We start from the raw sequence: 19,410 nt of genomic DNA, 5'->3' as shown, positions 1-19,410 counted from the left end.
AAAAAAAAAACAATTATTGAAAATACCGCGATGTAAGTTATATCATGAGACTTGATTATTTTGCAACTATTATGATAGTGTCATTTTACGTGCTATTTATTATATAACCCAATACAATAATCTATAAATAACTGTGTTACGCTATTCGCAGAATTTTCTTATGGTAATGGTTTTTACTATCTAAAATTACATTATATACATATGTGTCTAAAAACTTTAAGAGAGAGATTTAATTATGTATGTATTATGAAGAAAAATTTACTATTATTAATGATGATTCTCTTTCAGGAAGTGAAATGACAGAGTTGTCGCATTGTCTAGTTCACGAAAATACCTCGTTATTCAAAACATTCGTCATTTTTTTACGGCACACATAATTCAGTGAATTTATGTAGAAAGCGAAAGATTATAAATTAAATGTCACGAAAGCACGTTGTTTCAAAGCATATAACAGCAATCAAAAGAAATAGAATAAATCGAAATAATTAGAAGTACAAATATCTCTCGATAACAAATCTTTATTTTAAAATGATATTAATTTTGATTATCATTATTTTTTTTATTTCAATTTATTCTAATTATCTTTCTAATATTAAACTAAATTATAAAAATAAATTTCAAATAATGCGTGAAGATTTAATCTAATATCTTGATGTTTGTGTGAAAAAAATCAACTTAATTTTATTAAACAAGCACTGGGATCAGAGTGACAATTTGGTTGTTCGGGGGAGTAAGCCACACCCTAATAGGAAGGCGAATTCAGGATACGCCAACCATCCAACACACAAAGTGCGACACTGAAATGTATACTGTCACAAAAGAAGGGCAGCGATGGTACTTGAACTAATGACAGGACCTGCCTAATTAGAAACAGATATTCGTGAGGAATCAAGCCACGAATTATGCAATTTACGAGCGACCAATGGTCAGAAATAAAAAGTAATATGTAAGAAATGCATAAAATAATTGTTTCAGTATTGCTTTGTATAAGCTCTCGTGTCTATGCAAAATTTAAATGCTTAATGTCATTGTCATCACTCGAATATTTCACAACGTAATTATTTTATATTATATTTATATCTTTTTTAGTGATATATATATATATATATATATATATATATATATATTTTAATATATTAATCGCGTTCTAAATCACGTTGTACGATAAATTTCCAAATAAATGATAAATAAAAAGTCATGATGGAATGCTCCTTCAAATTCTTCTTACGTGCCTCTCTTTCATAATTCTTGCATGTTTAATGGTGAGGGGATTGAGTATAGCGTTAATTCGCAAAATCACTCCTCGATTAAACTCTAGATATTCGATCGGCCACGTTTTTCAGATCAAAGTCGAACGCACACACGCGCTAAAGCCGTCCGTCTTTCTCCGAGGCTGACCGTGTATAATTACGATCATCAAACTCTCCATCCCCGCGGTGAGAAAAACGGACGTTTGAAAAACCAAATGACAGCCTCTGGTGACGTAACGACAATGAGGTGCCCGCCTCCGGCTGGCACCGGAAGTGCCCGCTACGTCGAGAATCAAACGGTGTCATACGCCGACGTCTTTCCCGGGTAATGAATAAATGACTAAATTGCCGCGGAACCAGGCTAATTATTGATTTGCCTTCGGCAAATGACAAAAAGCTCCGCTTTACAAAATGACCCAACGCGAGAAAGTTTGAAACGAACAATTCAAATAGCCGGCAAAATCGTTCACCGCGTGAAGTTTCTAAAATAATATTAGTATAAAAAATAGATATTTAAATTACTCAAATAAATAGAGGAAAATCGTCATATGTACTTTGCCGGGAAAAAAAAAAAAAAACTACGACATATTTAAAATTGTTCTTTCTTTCAACTACAAGTTTTTAGATTTCAGGATAAGATATATCTTGATAATTATTAAACTTAAATTAACAGACAAAGTACTAAATAAATTTTTGAAATACAGTCCTGTTAATATTATTTGAAAAACAAGATTTTTTGCAGTTGGAGATATTTTTTCTTGCTATAAGAATTTAGAAACTGTGTGTTTTTTGGAATGAATATTAAAGCTCATTCGAATCATTAGCAATTTAAATCACATTATTGTTACTCTTCCATAACAAATTAGCCATTTGGTAATAGCTGGGATGATTATTAGCGAAAAATCGTACAACAACGCTATCCTGTCTTTCTCGTCGTCTATGAGAAGGACGTAACATAAATTACGCATAATGATACCGTCTTGGGAATTTGCAATCTAAACTCGGGAGTTCTAGTATACTTATAGGCTAAATATTTGAATTTCCGGAGCACATTCTCACGATCTTTCATACATTCTTTTTATATATACTACATATTCACTGTAATTTTTCTAGTATAATATCTTACACATCTCTTGTACATAATAAATATTTAATCTTCTTTCATAATAATTTTTTAAATTTACAAATGTGTATAAAATTGTGAATAAAGTTTCCATTCATATTATTTAAATCCTAAATTTTATTCAAAGAAATTAGACACCTCTCTTATTTTATTGAAACACTTGTTATTTTTAGAAAAATTGTCGATACTGTGAATATTTAAAATATTATTTGATTTAATTCCTACTAATATAACAAACTGTGCATCAAAATTTCGGATTAATCGGATTTATTGGTCGTGCTATATCACTAAAATTAGCAAATACTCGACAGAGAAGAGATCAACATATTCGAGTTCGTGGGGCCAACGATCGTTTGTTTTTCTTTGTTTATTTTTTTTTTCTTTTATTCTGGCGCGCGAGAAAAAAAAAAGAACATATTCAAGGGAGACCCGGGCCCGCGTCAGCAGGTTAGAAAATGTGTTCTCGCGCGCGCCTCGACAAATCGGCACAATGGGATTGGATGCCGCGCGCGCCAAACAAATCGCGGCTAATAAGAGCTTGATGTATGATGCCGCGAGCTGGAGGGGGCCAATACATAAAAATAAGATAAATTTTACACTCGGTTGGTGATGAATGGCAGGATGAATTATTGAATAGTTAAACACACAGCGTCTTACCGGGGCCCCGGCCCGCGGACCCCGACTCCGGGTCCGAAGCCGGATAAAATACGTCGTTTACCGACCGGATCCAGGGCCGCCTCTCGCGAAATGAAATCTCGAATTCCGGTAGATCGAAGTGCCTAGTCGCGTATCTATTATCCAGGCAATCCGGATTCTTTGTCGTATCTTGACAATTCAATTACGTCAAACAATCGATTCTAGAGCCCCGATATGACTTCGGATATGAATTTCATTTTTCCATGTCGTGTAAGTGAATCTTGCGACTATTGTCATGTATCCAATCAAATAAATATGTGTACCGAGATCATTTTAATATATCATTTTAATGTCTCGCGAGATCGCAAACTCGTTTATATGCAAGATAATAAAGAGGAAAAAAAAGGGATTGCATTGTAAAACAAAATAAAGGCGTTTGGTGAATATGACGTACGATAAGTAACAAGTAAGATGATGAATTATGCGACGATATTATCGTTAGTTTTGCTTTCTGAGGCGAGCGATTCTACGGTTTTAATGGCTGGGAAAGCGCGTAATCGCCTTCATCGCGAAACGCCTTACCAATGTTACATTTGAAAAGGTAATGGCGCGAGAGGAAAGAGAAGAGAGAGAGAGAGAGGGGAATACGCTCTCCGAGAAATATCAGCAAGAGCAAAAGGCGACACGTACACCCCGCGACTATTTATATTTAAATTCTTCTCCGACAGATCGCCGCGCCGGATAACGAAATTTAAATTCCGCTTCGAGAAAATGTAACGAAATTCGTATAACTCGTCAGGGGAAGTCGACAGCGAGATTGAAGTACACGTGCTGGTGTCGCAACGCACAATGAGTAATAACAATACGCGATAACGACGTTCCATATTCAGTCTCTTAACTATGCCGTCGTACAATACAAACGATTCAACTATAACAGTTTTATGCGATTTTTCTCGCCCACCACATATGGAAAAAATGGATTCGAAAATTTTTATTATTAAAAATTAGCTTAAACATTTTTATCTTATTTGCATTATTTTCTTTTTCTGTAATAATTAATTGTAAATAAATATTATCTATTATATTACCTAAATATTATGTCAAAATTAAATAAAAACATTATGTAAAAATAAATATATATTTTTATTAGAAAGCAAGTGTTGATGTCAATCCTCGAAAAGATAATGTCGCATCTTCAAACATACCTACGGTAGCTCGTTTTTCATCAACTTATCTTGATCGATATATATGTAAAAAAAAAAAACTCATTAAAACATAGGCCTAAATAAAATTGTCATTGTGGACATAGCTGTATAATTTTTTAGACGCCGAAATTGGTTACTAGATTATAAAGTTCGAAAGCCACGATGTACGACGTCTCTCTTTTTTCGGTCGCTCTCTTTCTATCTGTTTTTTCGTCTCTCACTGATCCTTTTTATCTCTCTTGTATTCCTTTGGAGTTTGCCTCGAAGGCAAAGATTCTCTCTCTCTCTCTCTCTCTCTCTCAGATGTTTCGGCGCTTATTAGACTCCTCGTCGGGCGCCTTCGTTCCTGCAGCATAAATTCACCTGCGCATTTCACTTCGTTATGGCTCTATTCACAGTAACCGCGAGGACGGATATTCCTTGCTGTGCAGCCCATTCAGCACTCTTGAAACACCGAAAGGCTCGCAGAGCGCGGGCGAAGAACGTGCACTGCAGGAATCATCGATTGTTTTTCAAGAAGAAAAAAAAAATTTTAATAGCATCAATATTATTTCGATTCAAAGCTAATGAAAATATTAAACGATTACCGAGGTATTGATATAGTATCTTAAATCAGTAGAAAAATGTATTGTACATCGAGATATGATTCTATTTTCGTTGGAATTCCTATAGCAATAACTCATACGATAACTCATCACGCGGGTCCGGCGTTTCGATGGCACCGATCACACATATGACAGGGAGCATCGTTATAATTGGATGCAAGGTGTTAATCTGTTGGGTGTGGCTGGTCACGGGAGTTATGCCAGCCACCAATAATCCTCTTGTCGTGAAGAGGCTATATGTATTATACACGCGGGCGCATCACACAGGCTTGACTAACGTAAGGGGGATTTTATTAAAGCGTGCGTGCGCGCTACGAGATGAAGACAGTAGAGGTAAGCAATGTCTTCTTTTAATGCGAAGTGACATCGTGAAGGAAACCCGCCGCTTTCCCATCACATCTTTTTTCGTTGACAAATAAAATTTATATGAGATTTTTCTTCCGATAAAATTATAATTTAATCAATTTTAATTTTATCAATCACGAACAAACATTATATTTGTGTTCATGGATGTGTACGCAGTCGAAAGATGTATAATTACAAAGTATAAATTATTTTACATAATAAATTTGGAATTTAATATTAATATATAATCAACACTCGATGTGAATGAAAGAAAAAGAAACTTCTAATTTATTCACACCTTCGTGAATAAAATTGTCATCGTCTGTTATCTTGGTATTCATCTTGACTTATAAATATTCCGGTGATTCATTAATGATTAAATATAATATCTTTCTGCCATTAATCGTTAATAATAAAATCGATTTGCGGACCCGATTAGCCGATAATGTACAGAAATCCGCAACCGAGTATCGATACTTAATGGACAACGAAAATTTTTGCACGCCTCGGAGCAAGCTTCGGCCACGGTCCTCAGCTGGTTGAATGGAGCAAAGGTCTTAGAAGCGGGTTCATTACAAGGCTATAAATGCACGTTATAAGGCCGTAAGGATGCGTGGCAATTACTTAAGAACTAATCAGCCGAAACCCGACGGACAACGGCAGTTGTCCATCAAAAAATCATCGACCTCAGTTCATATGGTTCTGTTTCGCCCTCGTACAAGTTACGATACTCATTGAGAACCCTTGCTTCTTTTTTTTTCTTCGCTATAATTGAAAAATGGCAAGTCTATAGTAAGTATCTCGCGTGCGTAAAAAATATTTTATAGAAAAGTCTTCTTTTTCTCTTCTTTCATTTTTCGAAATCAACTCGATTTATATAGACTAAAATTTATCAAGTTTTTTCGCTCCTGTCAATATTTTTAAATCTAAAAATTAAAAACATTATCCAATTTTATATCTCTATTTAATATTATAAAAAAAAATTTGTATGCGTTATTTTTTATTGTACGTTCGAAATGTTTTAAAAAATCCTAAAAAATTTTAATTGATAACAAAATTTTTATGATAGTTCTTTTTTACATCTCTTATATACATTTGCTATATCGTTTTTTAAATATATTAAAAAATATATCACAAAAAGTCATGATTATAAAAGATATATTGTAAGTATAATCCTGCACCCACACTGTTCGAGCTTCTACCTTTGCCAAGATCCGTTAATCTAATTCGGCAAAAAGTGCAAGCCCATGTGAGAGCGTAATCTCTCTCGTGGCGTATCCGGCCACTGATGTCGTACGAGAGGATCTCGCTAATGGGCGAGATACTAGATCGCGAGAGAGCAAGAGTCGATGGTGGCGCGATGGAGCGCGATTTGCGTGGTTAAAGGATCGTTTGGCGGATCGCGCGAGAGGAGGAAAGGCGGAGGAGAGGAGAGGCCGAACGAGAGCGTAGAGCTGACAGTCGAACGAACGGGTCAAGATCGGGTAGGAGAGACTGACTGAAGTATAATCAGGTTTCGACTGAGTCCGCGGCCGCGATGTAATAACAGTAATCCCTCCCTGCGTCGGTAATTTGGCCGTTCGCTCAAAAACACCAAATTATAGAAGCTGCTGTCATTAGGCCGCGGCCGAGCAACGTGCGCGCAGCATCGCGCTCCGTGAATCCGCCCGCTTCCCCGAAGCCGACAGAATTTTGGGGAAACTCCCGACTGCGGGTGTTCACGTCCGATCGTTAGCGATAAAGTTCCCTTGACGTTGACAAACCCCGCGGCCTCAACATTCTACGAGACTTCGAACTTTGACGGTTCCACGGTTTCACCGCGGGTACTTCTTGTTCGAGTTAAGTAGCTGTCAAAGAGCGCCTGTGCGATGCGATTTTTAAAGATAATTGGCAGAAGAAGAGCAAAGAGTTAAAGAATGATGTAGTGAAATAGTATGAGATTTTATAATGACACTTGATTAATTTTACATATTAAATCGATAATTTGACAACTAAGCAATATTCCACGCAAGAATAAATATATATAACTCACACTCGGTGATTGAATATATTAAAAATATTTTTATAAAGAAATCAATATTCCCTGAATCTCTCTCCCTCAAATTAATACAACTGTTTGAATAATTACATCTCGCAACGCAAAACTAAAAATATATTAAAATTATTACATAATCGACGCGCTAAATATTCCTCACAACGTTATTAAACCATAAAAACTTCACTGTGCACACACTTCATCTTTGATAATTTATTCATTTTAGACAAAGCGATATATCGCTTGCGCGGAGTGCTGGTTCGGTCAAAGCGGAATTTGCGGAATGACGCCCTAGACACGCGCGCTTGTATCTCTCTAAAGTGCATTCGCCTAGGACCGACGGAAGGTGCCCGAGGGAAGGACTTTTTCGAGCGAGAGGATCCTTAAGGAGCTGAGGCAAGAAGAAGAAACGCGGGGAACGAACCAGCCTGCGGGCATTTTCTGGCATAGAGACTCCCCCTCCCTCCCTCCCACCGCCCCGGCCGCCCCTCGGTTTCTCGTCCTTCCCGAACTCTCCCCTCGTATCGTATCAAAAGGCGACGCTCTCGAGGGGAAGGAATGAGAGGAAGATCACCCGATCGTTGCCCGTATGCCTCGAACGACCGTTTAAAACTCCATTACGGCCGTTCGTGATCCTTCGCGCGATCACGGGGTACGCTCTCCACCGATGGATGGTACCTTACGTGAACTGGAAAAGGGTTCAACCGATTACTCAACGTGACACGTTGGTCCCGAAGCTACGGGGGAGGAAGAGGCCGCCTTCAACGTCGAGGTAAAAAGGTAACTGACGCCTGTCGAGCTTACGAGACGCCTGCGATCGCGATCGTCGCGATCGTATGCCCCGCTTGAATAAATGCCCGTACGGACTCACGATGCCTAAAGCAAGCTTTTTAAAAGAACATATTAATAGTCATTAAACTTAATAATAGTTACTAATGCTCTACATCTCGGGTACATTGAAATTGCAATAACGAACGATCGTCAATGATTATAGAAAGCGCTGCTGCGAAATTGCATAAATTTATAAGAATCATCAATGGTTAATTATCACTGCAAAAGTAAAATTAATCATTGATATTCAAATCTCAACGCGTATGATATTCATTATATTTCAAAGTAAACACATTTTGTCACATATTTTTATCACATACTATTTTCATAATAATATCCATAATAATATTCTTAAAAGTTATAAAAGTATATTTATTAAAAGTCGTTTGTCTAAATAATTGCCTAAATATCCACCTTTCTAAATTCGCAAGTTTATAAAATAGTGATCGCTATTTTTTTCAACGTACACGACGTAAATCACTTTTCCGCGAGTGAAAAAGAAAGAATGCAAAGTCAAGAAAAATTCCAAACAGTTCCGAGAAAGAAACGATCTTCGAAAATTAATTCAATAGATAAATCAGCAGCCTTTAGCTCGCAATACTTTATGAAGACATTCAAATGGGCCCATAATACAGATATGTATGAGTATGAAGTTAATGAGCTACCCCGTATCAGTGGCAAGCCTTCGCACACGTTTGCCTTGAATTCCGACAAAAATCGCGAAGTTACTCTGCACTTATGGACGCCGTATTCGTGCGATCGCGATCCGATACATTTCAGGAGAATTAATAAAGTTTGCGGAAGACGCGACGGTTCGAAGAGAGACTCGGATACCGGCAGATTCTAGTCTTCCGCTTCTGCGCAATCAGCCGAAGCCGCTCCGTCTCTGTCGGCTTAGCGGCCGACTACTCTGGGTGCGTCTTCCTTTCGTGTTGCATTGAATGCGCCGTATATACGGACTCAGCAACCCCTTTCGCGATTTGTACGCACACCACTCACCCATACATACACGACATGCACGCACTCATACGGTGCACACCGAGTCGCGTGCTTGCGAGCGAAAAGGAAGAAGGCACCTGGAGCATACGAGATCGTCGCGAGAGGATTAAGAGCTTACCAGATTGCTGCAGATTGCTTTAATTTCTCAAGCAACGCCCGAGTAAAAAGCATAACCGCGATGAAAAAATTCTCCGACGCTCGATTAATGCAATAAAATACGGATGCGATATACTTACTTTTTAGCTTGAAACGCGACTCTTTTGGAAAATCGAAATATTAAAATGTCGAAAAATCATATTTTAAGAAAAAAATATAGATAATTAACCGCTGTTCGCGAAAAATTAAATGTCATAAAAAGAAAAAAGAATATGTTTGTTATTAAAAATGTGTATTTTTAAATGCTTAGGTATTTAATGAAAATAAATATGAGTATTTTTAAAATGAAGTTCTCTGCAAGCTTAAGTATTTGTCTGATTATTCGTTAAGATTTGCTAACATATATTACTTTCCGAAGCGATCAAGCTACCAAATTGCGGAACAACAGCAGAACTGGATTCCTATGTAAGTACTGTCAATCTTAATTCCATTAACACACGCGAGCTTGATTAAAAGTAATGAAACTTTTGGGCCATCAATCTAATTCAACCACTCCAACTACTACCAGCATAGCATTACATGAAAGATTTTAAAAATACTTTACAAATTTTATGATATCTCTTCATTATATTTTTAACTACTTCATTATATTTTTACTAGCATTATTGTTCTAATATTATAATTCTGATTTGTGACATCTGTAACTTGATGCTTTCCCGATCGAAAAAAATTGCAATTTACATACATTTTAAATTAAATTGCACATGAAATATTATATAAAAATATTTTCAAAACAAATAACTGTCGATTCACATGATTCGTCGATCATGTGAATGCATGCGCAGATAAGAGTTTTCGTTGGATTAAAAAGTCACTCGGATAATCGTGATGCAATCGCATCTAGAAAAACTAAATTGGCGTGAGACAGACGACACAAAGGAGAAGCATCATATGTTTGGTTGATGGAAGAAAAATAACTCGATACACGTGCTCTCCAAAGAACAAACAAACACGCGACCGTCTTATTCCGGTCATCATTGTTAATAAATAACCGTATCTCTCATCTGACAAATCACAAATGATCGTTTGCGGGCTTCTGACTTCTATCTAATTCGTCGCATATGCATAGGAAACAACATTTTATGACGACCTGTGCACCTGCAATTTCGCCGGTCATCAGTTGCAACATTATGAACCTAGCGACGATCTTTTGTGATGCGCAATCTATTACTGTGCTTTCAAAATTTGCATTTGAATATTTCCTTTTGCAATAAAATGTTGTTTTAATAGCGGCACACGATATATATCTCATCTTTATTTTTATTTCAAAATATATGCCTTAAAAAATAAAAAATTTATGAAAAGAAGATCGGCTCAAAAAATACTAATCTATTTAAATAGATCTATTATTTTAAAATATAATATTATTTTTTATAAAATAACTATACATATAAAATTTGACACACATTAGTCAAACAAATGAAATTAAAATTAAAGTTTTGTATGGTTTTTGGTGCCGTCTCTTGCATAACAGAAATATATAAATTTGATTAAATAAAATTTATATAAGGTACAATACATGATATTGCATATTCATAACACAATTATAAGCATGATTAAAAATAGCTATTAGGAAAATCAACCACGAAATCGTGCGATATAATTGAAAATATATTTCCTTTAAAGAATAGAAATATAAAAATAAACTTTTACGTAATATTGAAACATTCTATCTTTTATTACAATTGATTTAAATTATTAAAATAAAGAAAAAAATGTGATTTTATTATAAAGTATGAAATCGCGTAAAAAGTCGTACCTTGAAAAAATCTCAGATTTTGTCAATACGGTTCTCGTGATTAATCAATGAGTGTTGTTCATACGCTTGGGGTTATAACAACAAGGGGTTATAGAATAAGCTCTGAAAAATTCTAAAGTATCGCAGTTCGAAACGCATATATAATTCATGCGTCTGAAGCTTGCGTTAATGGGAATGAGGTCGAGTGCTCGCACGTAAAGTTACGCGTTTACTCGTAATGTTGACGATTGATTCACAGACATATTTTCGATTCATTCAGCTGGATGTTCTTGCGTTAACTGCCTGAATGTACTTTTGCGCGCACACGCCTATTTTTAGGTTCGTATTATCAACCAGTTATGTACATATATCTATTGTCATAATTGTTATTTTTAATTCATTTTATTGAAATTTTTATTCATGGCCGAATTTTCTATCTTTCGTTATATAAAATATTTTATAACATATTTCTTTATTTTATTTCATGATTGATCCATTATTATTGCAAGCTATTTGAATTATATATTTGGAAAACGATTAAATTGGCATTAAGGCTTGTTTCTTTTTATTTTGTGTTGGAAAAAGATGAAAAAATAATTTGTGTGTGTTAATTTCTATCTTTAATATTTGCAAGGTAGATATTTTTTTCGTTATCAAAAATTCTTTTTTGTGTTATAATATAAATATAAAATTTAAATTATATATTAATTAAATTTTTAAATGCATCCCTAATCCTATATACAATAAATTTTATATCTCAATAAAAAAAACGAAAACAGCTTATATTGTTCCGCGATTTGGAGATAAAAGGATCAAGAATTCCGCATGCAACACCAGTCTTCTTTTCGAGCCGCAAAATAACATCAATCGTTCTCGTTCCAACTATCATATATTGATTTAACGGGCTCGTACCGACCTTTTTCCATTCCGACGCCGTCTCTTGGTGGCGTAGACGGTCCCCAGCTGGCTCATGGCGACGGGGTTGTTGGGGCCCGACGTCGGGGTCGGCACCGGCGCCGAGGTGGGCGTCATCGCGGGATCAACGACGTGGGGCTGAGGGTGAGTGGCGGTCAGGGTGAGCTGCGTTCCCGGGGGATAACATGCCGCTGTCACGTAATCCGTCGGTGCGTGGGACGCGGTCGGCGGTCCACAGATCCCGGCGATCCCCGGTGCAGCACCGCCCCCGCCACCGCCACCGCCACCGTCGCTGATACCGATGACACCACCACCACCACCACCCCCGACCACCCCCAGCCCCGCCGAGGCGGCTCTGTCCAGCGCGTACACCGTGCAGACCGTGACGCCCCTTGCCTCTAGCGACGACGCTACGTCATCATCCTCTGTCACTGTCAGTGCCACTACCAACCAGCTGTTGGCGCGAGGCACTTGCTCCTGATGATACCGCCGTACGCCGATTACGACGCGGCAGCTGCGACAGCTGTCCGCGAACTCGCCCTGCCGAGCGTCACTACGCAATGTCCTCTGTGAAGGCCGCTTTAACACGAGGCGTCAGGGATATTAACTTACCGCCGTGAAATCGCGAATGAAACGGATTATATAAGGGTCACTATCGCAAAATTCACGTTCGATAATGTGTCCTTTTCTTTTAAATTTCATGAGACGTCACCTGGCGTCATCGAAAGATCTTTACGGTCAGTCCGACTCGGCGGTCGACTCGTCGATAAAATTCTCGACATTAACGTGAGATTCGCGATACACTGTACATCGAGTAAATCCATCTCTTCATGTCGTTATCATCCACGTGTTCACTGTCACTGAAGAATCGCGGCGCGCCATTGACAAGATAGCAATCGCAAGTCATTCACTTCCCCGGTTTATCGTAATCGAAGTCAACACGAGACGCACTACCGAAAACGTCACAGCGTTCGAGAATCAGCAATGATTACATAGTCTAAGAACACTTGAGCATAATGGCATATTATCGGATGATGAATGCTCGCTACATCCTTGGCTTCGATAATCCCGGATGATTCGCGCGCGTTGCGTTATCCTCACTGCAGATCCAAATAAATTTCACTCTCACTGTCCCGACAACCGCTAATCCTCCTGACGCCCGATTCGAGACTAATGTCATTTACGTCGTTGCGTGACGCGATATCTCGATATATCTGTCCAGGACACTTGAGACATCCAGCGTTGAGGATCGACACGCTTATCACGTCAAACTTCCCGATTCGATCACGTCACGTGTGCGCGAAACTGATCCGCGCGTCCTTTCCTCCCTCCAACGATCAAAGTCAATCCCTCCCTTCCTGTCTATTTGTCGCGAACGGGAAAGAGAAAGCCTCTTCCCCTACCCCGATCGCATTCTTCAACCTGACGGTCCGTCGGAGTCGACTGACACACGGGGATCGGTTCCAGATCCGTCGATCTATCCGTGCTATTTCTCGACGACGAGATTGGAGAACCTGAATCTAGTGGCGAACGCGATGCGCTTGGCGGGTAGGTTAACGGAATCCTCGTGCGTTGACAGATTCGTGTAGGTAGGTAGTAGCCGGGATCGAGCGCGGACGATGCGGTGCTCGCCTCATAGAAGCGTGTCGTGTACTGGCGGGTCTGTCGGGCGTAGCATAAGTCAGGAGAGTGTGGCATAGATCGGAGAGAGAGTGGAGGCGAACAGGCCAAGTGGTGGTGGGCCCCGGCACAAAGGAGTAAACCGACCGACCGCCGGCCGGGCTTCTACGCACTGTGACGCAAGATCACCTCTCTAATCCCCCACCCCCGCATGCCACGCCCACGAGAGAGACGAGGGGACCAATCGCGCCGCCAGCATGGCGCTACCGGCCTAACCGTGCCGCGGAAACACAAAGTGAACGATACCATCGCGCGCGCCTCTCGAGATTCCACCTACTCTTCCTTCTTCCTCCGCGCGTCCTCCACCTTGTACGTACCGAGTTCGCGAACTCCTGGACGTGAGTGGCTATCTGCTCTCGAAGACGCGATCGCATTCCGCTGTGTGTACCGGATATTAAAATAATTTTTTTTTATGCTGGGCTACAAACGATGATACACTTCAGTTCTTCAAGAAAATGAAAATAATGTTGGAGATATTTTGTACATACACTAATAATCTAAATTGATATTAGAGCATCAAATATAAATTAAAATAATCAAATATAAATTTAAATATCTCATCATCTAATTCTTTTAACTTCCTTTGTAACTCTCTCTCTTTCTCTCGTTTTCTCTGTTGTTCTTTTCTATATAATTTGCAGATTTTCGATAGTAATAAAAACTAATAATAAAACACATGAAATTTTAATTCTAATTTAACTGTCATATGCAGGTGTGAATATATTTTACGAATAAAAAAAATGTGTTTTAGAAAAATAAATAATTAATAAAGCATTCTTAATAAAACAAAAATGTCAAATGTAAAGGAAATAATAACTTGCTCTGACAATATTTATACAGTATTTTCTCTCTGTCTTTTATGAAAATTGTATTATTTAAGAGAATTATTCAACATACACATAAAAACTAATTATATGATCATTTATTTTTGTTGTTTTATTTTAAAATGTCATTATTCTCAAAATTAATATCGTTGAAAAACTGATTCATACAAATCCCGTTAACAAATTATATCCACAACATGTGTTCCTAACATCGCTGCAAATTAATTATTAAATTTCTTATATATTTCAAAATTTTGTTATAAATTGAGCATTTATAAACCTACTGTTACCTCTTAAATTGAATCGAAGTAAAAATGTCACTGATTAAAGCAATGACAAGATTTCGCGAAAAATCAGTGAATATATATTTTTCTATTTTCAGTGAAAATATTCACATTTTGTTCCTTCCTTTTATGTTTCACTTATGACAGTAAGATTTCAATGAAAAATGAGCCACTAACTGATCCTTCTTAATGTCGATGAAATTTCACTACTTTCAATGTACTTATGTTTACATAACATTTTTTTTCTTATTTGTACTCGTAAAACATTACAAAATTCTGAAACACTCTGTTGTTCTCAATACACTGATATGTCAAATTAGAACATACATTTTAATCGAAAATTCACTCTATTCAGAAACTCTTTTCAGTATCGCATCCATAGGCACGTAACAATGCGTTTCCTTTAAACAGTCGCAACGTGACACAAGCGCGGATCGCACGCGTTTTGTAATTCGCAAAATACAACAAATTGCTGGCCGCACACGATAAGGCCACCCGAAACAATAATGTTCCACGATCGTTGCCGATTCCACTCATCCTGTGACGAGCGAAACGCGTATATACAATATACACACACACGCTCGTCCAGCGCGTCATGTTCCCTCTTATCTGAAGAGCCCGGCTCTTCGTGAACGCTATCTGATCGCGAGACATGATCGCGGTATCACCGTGGCTACGAAACGACGGACGGCGCGATATCGATTGTATAGTAACATTACGCGATCAAAGGAAGATCAACGCGTGTCTCACGAGGGACGCGACTAAGGCGATTTCTCATGCACTTCGGCGTACATCGTAAACTGATATCGACAAGCCGGTTATATGTCCGAAAACGAGTTTGTCGGTGATCGTAACGCTTGGGTGACACGCAATACACATTGCGGTTGTTGACAATATTCCACGCTCTTATCAGACGATGATATATTGAACAAAGATAATTATTGTTGCGATGTTATGGAAAGATTTATTTTTCAAAAGTTCCATCGAGAAAGAGAGAGCGACGAAATTGACAAATCATTGAATGAAATTTGGTTTATCATCATGAGAAATGACAGTAGTATTTTATCGGAAAAACGAATAATTTTATTTCTTCGGATCTTTAGTTTCTTTACGAAATATGTATTTTGTATTATGTCGTTCTCCGACCGGCGGATGGTTCGAGTTAAGGAGGCACGAGCTGCCGCTTGCATCACGTATGTAATTACAGTATGTATAAATTATGTATAAATTATTCTTCGAATTAAAAGAGAGAAAGGTAGAGATAGCTTTTTTTTAACTTATAAATATATATTTGAATTTCTCCTTTTGTAATTTTAAACTTTCACATGGTTAATTACGATGTTTAACGCACAACACACACACACACACACACACACACACATATATATATATATATATATAATTATAGTAATTCATGTTGTATTTGAACAACAGTTTATGCCGAATATAAGCTATAATAAATAAAAGATATTATAATATATAACAAAGTAAATATCAACACTACTAAATTAATATAATAGTATGAACTGGAATATTAATTTTATTATTAAATTGTTCAAAATATTCACATCAATAATTATCCGCAACATATTGCAATATCTCTAATTTATTTAATTTGAATTAATATTTTTCGTTAAATATTCATAACGTCATGTATTCAACAGATGGAACTCTTGATCCACATCATACTACGTTTAATTTGATTCTTATTTTTTGTGTGATATTTTTATACATTAAATAAGTAAAATTCAGAATGACAGGAAAGATATGCAATAAGAATATCTCTCTCGAATCCTCCTCTCGGTAGCAATTTGCCTTTCCAGAGAGAGTCACGTCTCCAGCTTACCTATTACCGAGTTACAAATACCAGTGCTGTTTTAATAACATATTACACACCTTTTTTTACGCGAAAAATCTCTTTCGCGTTAAGAACTCATTTCACGCAGGCGGCCCCAGAACGCTATGCGGATGCTAGCGCGCGTCGCCGAGACTTTCTTACACGCGAGAACGACACAGCAGCACCGGCTCTCTTTTCTTCGCATCAGCTGACTCGTCCTCACCTCCTCTCTTAGATGCTCTTCGTTTCGCGTCCTTCTCCCTCGTCCCCCCTCCCTTCTCCACGCGCGTCCCTATCATATTCTGTCTCTCTCCTCTCCTCTCCTTTCCTTCGTCGCGTCACGCGAATTCGGGCACACGTTGTTTGTTTACTTTTTTTCACCGAGGAATCGGGAGATCTGACAACTTTTACTTTCGTCTCTGCCGGTGTACTTATATGCGTATAAGTACATCGATATCCTTTAATTATGAAATTTAACCAATGTCGCGTAATCCGACGCGCTACTTTTTGATACAGAGGTACGTAAAAATTCGGCAAGCTTCGAATAATGCACGCGATGCATTTACGAGAGAGTTTGAGTAATTTTACGAATAAAGAAGCTGCGATAAAAGAGACGTAATCAAAAATTTATAGAATATGAAATATTTGATTTTATTGAACATTTTTATATTTCATTGTGTAAAAGGTGTTACTTGATAATAAGCAAGTCGGAAATTTTCTCTGAAAAGATGGTTACTGAAGGATTCGAGGAGGATATTCTTACCGTATAACGTTAAGCGTAATCTGTAATTCTGAATTTTACTTATTAAATATATAAAAATATCAATGTCAATTTTATATTGCGTAAAAGATCTCATAAAAAATCTTTCAATTTTTCTTTATCGAAAAAGAAAATAATCCTCTTCACTAAAGCATATATTTATATAATGTTTTAATTGTGTAAACCTCGTATGTAATATATTTATCTTTATGATGTATTTATGTATAATATAATTAACTTTTTACCATTGACTACAAAATCAATTCTTCATTTTCGATTGCATTTCTTAATAACTTGGTTTATACATATATACGAATACAAGTGTCAAAATAAAAAGGTAAGCTAAATTTAATTATATTGAAAAAAAAAATATAGAAATAAGAGCGAAGAAAAAAAAATATGCTTTAATCTTACTGAAGCTTGAGTTTTTTAAATTGCAGAGAGAGATATATATATATATATTATTGTTAATAATATACATTTTGATAAATTATAATGCAATAAGCTATATATTTTTGAAGCAATTTTTCGCACAAAACAATATTTTAGTATATAATAATATATTTTAGTTTATTTACGGAAGAAATTCGCGTCTTTATAAAATAAATTGTACCAATTATTCGTCGTATCACTAGAAAAATATTTTTCGAGCTTGTTTTATATATGACATTGGTACAATTGCCTTCAAAGAAGTCAAGATATGCCTCGAAAAGTAGTAGAGAGAGATTTTTCCAGTAAGATTTCGAACAAGTAAAGGAAAATTGCGTGGGAAATTAAACATACGCAATATGTGTTGCCATTGTCACTGCTACCCTAGTTATTATTATAAATGATTTTGCAACGAAAACGTGTTGGCTTAACGTTACTTAAAAACATTCACTAATACTTGACGGTCTAAATTGTTCAAAAAATTAAATTCGTCTCATGTTAATAAAAAAATAAAAATTAATTAACCAATTTGGTTTTACTAAAAATCATTCTCTTTATTCATTAAAAAAAATTATTTCAAATAAGGAAAGATGAAGAGGGAAAAATTGACGATTTTAAATATAAAAAATATCTAGTTATTGTATTATTGTATGCATATTATGTCATATTATTATTTTTTTTAAAACATTAGTTTTTTTTGTAGAAAAATTTTTTAGAAAAATATTAATTAAATTCATAATTTCAAAAATTTTATATAACAAGCATTGTAGAATTATATAAATCGCCAAAATATGTTTCCTTTTTAATTCTAATATAAACAAAATGTTAATTCTTATACAAATCTAAAGAATTATTATATCTCTAGAAATTAGCACGTGATGTTGTAAGAACTTTTCCAGATTTTACTTGCCATAGAAAAACTGTGAGAAGCTAGCTTACATTCTTTCATTGTTACAAGAATTACGACAGCACACACGTAGAAATCTACTTATAACATATAATTCACATTTGCCCTTGCTGTGAAATATCAGATATCATCATTATATGCAAATATAATGAGAAGCAGATTTCATTCAGCACTAATTCTAATGCTTTGTGGATTTATTCAAAATAGAACTTTAGTATTGACAGAATAATAAGTTCTTGCTTCTCAAAACAACAATTTATAATTGGCTTAGGAAACTCGTTTAATAGCTAATATAAAAAATTAGAATTTACACAAAAAGATTCGCGGAATTTGTTAATTGCTTATTTATCCATATTTTTTGTATTCTACTCTCATGAATATTATAATGAAGAGAGAGAGAAAGACTCTTTTCTGTCTCGCTAATTTATTGCGTCATATCTTAAACATGCATTTTTCTTTGCGAGAATAACATTTATCCATGACATTTACGACGCGTGATCTTTGTAACTATATGTTCCTTTGAACATTGGATCCGAGGTACAGCTGTTCGACGTTTGTTGATGCAAGAATCAATCTATCGCGAAGATTACATGAGTCAAGAGTCATTTGCACACATCGCGCAGTTACTTGCACAAGTCGCATAGTACAATGCGTTTTACACTTTACTTGCGCAAAGGAATTTTGCAAAGGACTAAAGAAACATGCTAGCACAATACATGTATTAAGATTTCGTAAAATTGTAAGCTAAAATTTAATAAAACTAAAGATTTATTAACCGTTAATTTTTATTTGAAATAATTTTCAAAGAGTTGTTATATATATATAACGAGTTCTAAAAATTATTTTAAATA

The 19,410-nt window shown here is 36.3% G+C and overlaps 1 protein-coding gene across 3 annotated transcripts in view; it reads right to left on the bottom strand.

Moving 5' to 3' along the window:
* Window positions 1-19,410, bottom strand: part of LOC126852725 (aryl hydrocarbon receptor protein 1) — a 190,304-nt gene that overhangs the window by 151,552 nt on the left and 19,342 nt on the right. Inside the window, exon 1 of one of the 3 annotated variants that reach the window (XM_050597816.1) lies at window positions 11,840-11,951. The exons of 1 other annotated variant lie outside the window; for it this stretch is intronic. In XM_050597816.1, the coding sequence (XP_050453773.1) occupies window positions 11,840-11,895 (56 nt within the window). In that variant the 5' untranslated portion in view covers window positions 11,896-11,951. Of the gene's footprint in view, window positions 1-11,839; window positions 11,952-19,410 lie in introns of those variants that run through there. One more of the 3 variants, XM_050597815.1, reaches the window with a different exon arrangement.

Source organism: Cataglyphis hispanica, chromosome 11, assembly GCF_021464435.1.
Source record: "Cataglyphis hispanica isolate Lineage 1 chromosome 11, ULB_Chis1_1.0, whole genome shotgun sequence".
NCBI lineage: Eukaryota > Metazoa > Arthropoda > Insecta > Hymenoptera > Formicidae > Cataglyphis > Cataglyphis hispanica.
Note: the sequence above shows the minus strand (reverse complement) of the source record. Positions and strands in the feature narration are given on the sequence as shown.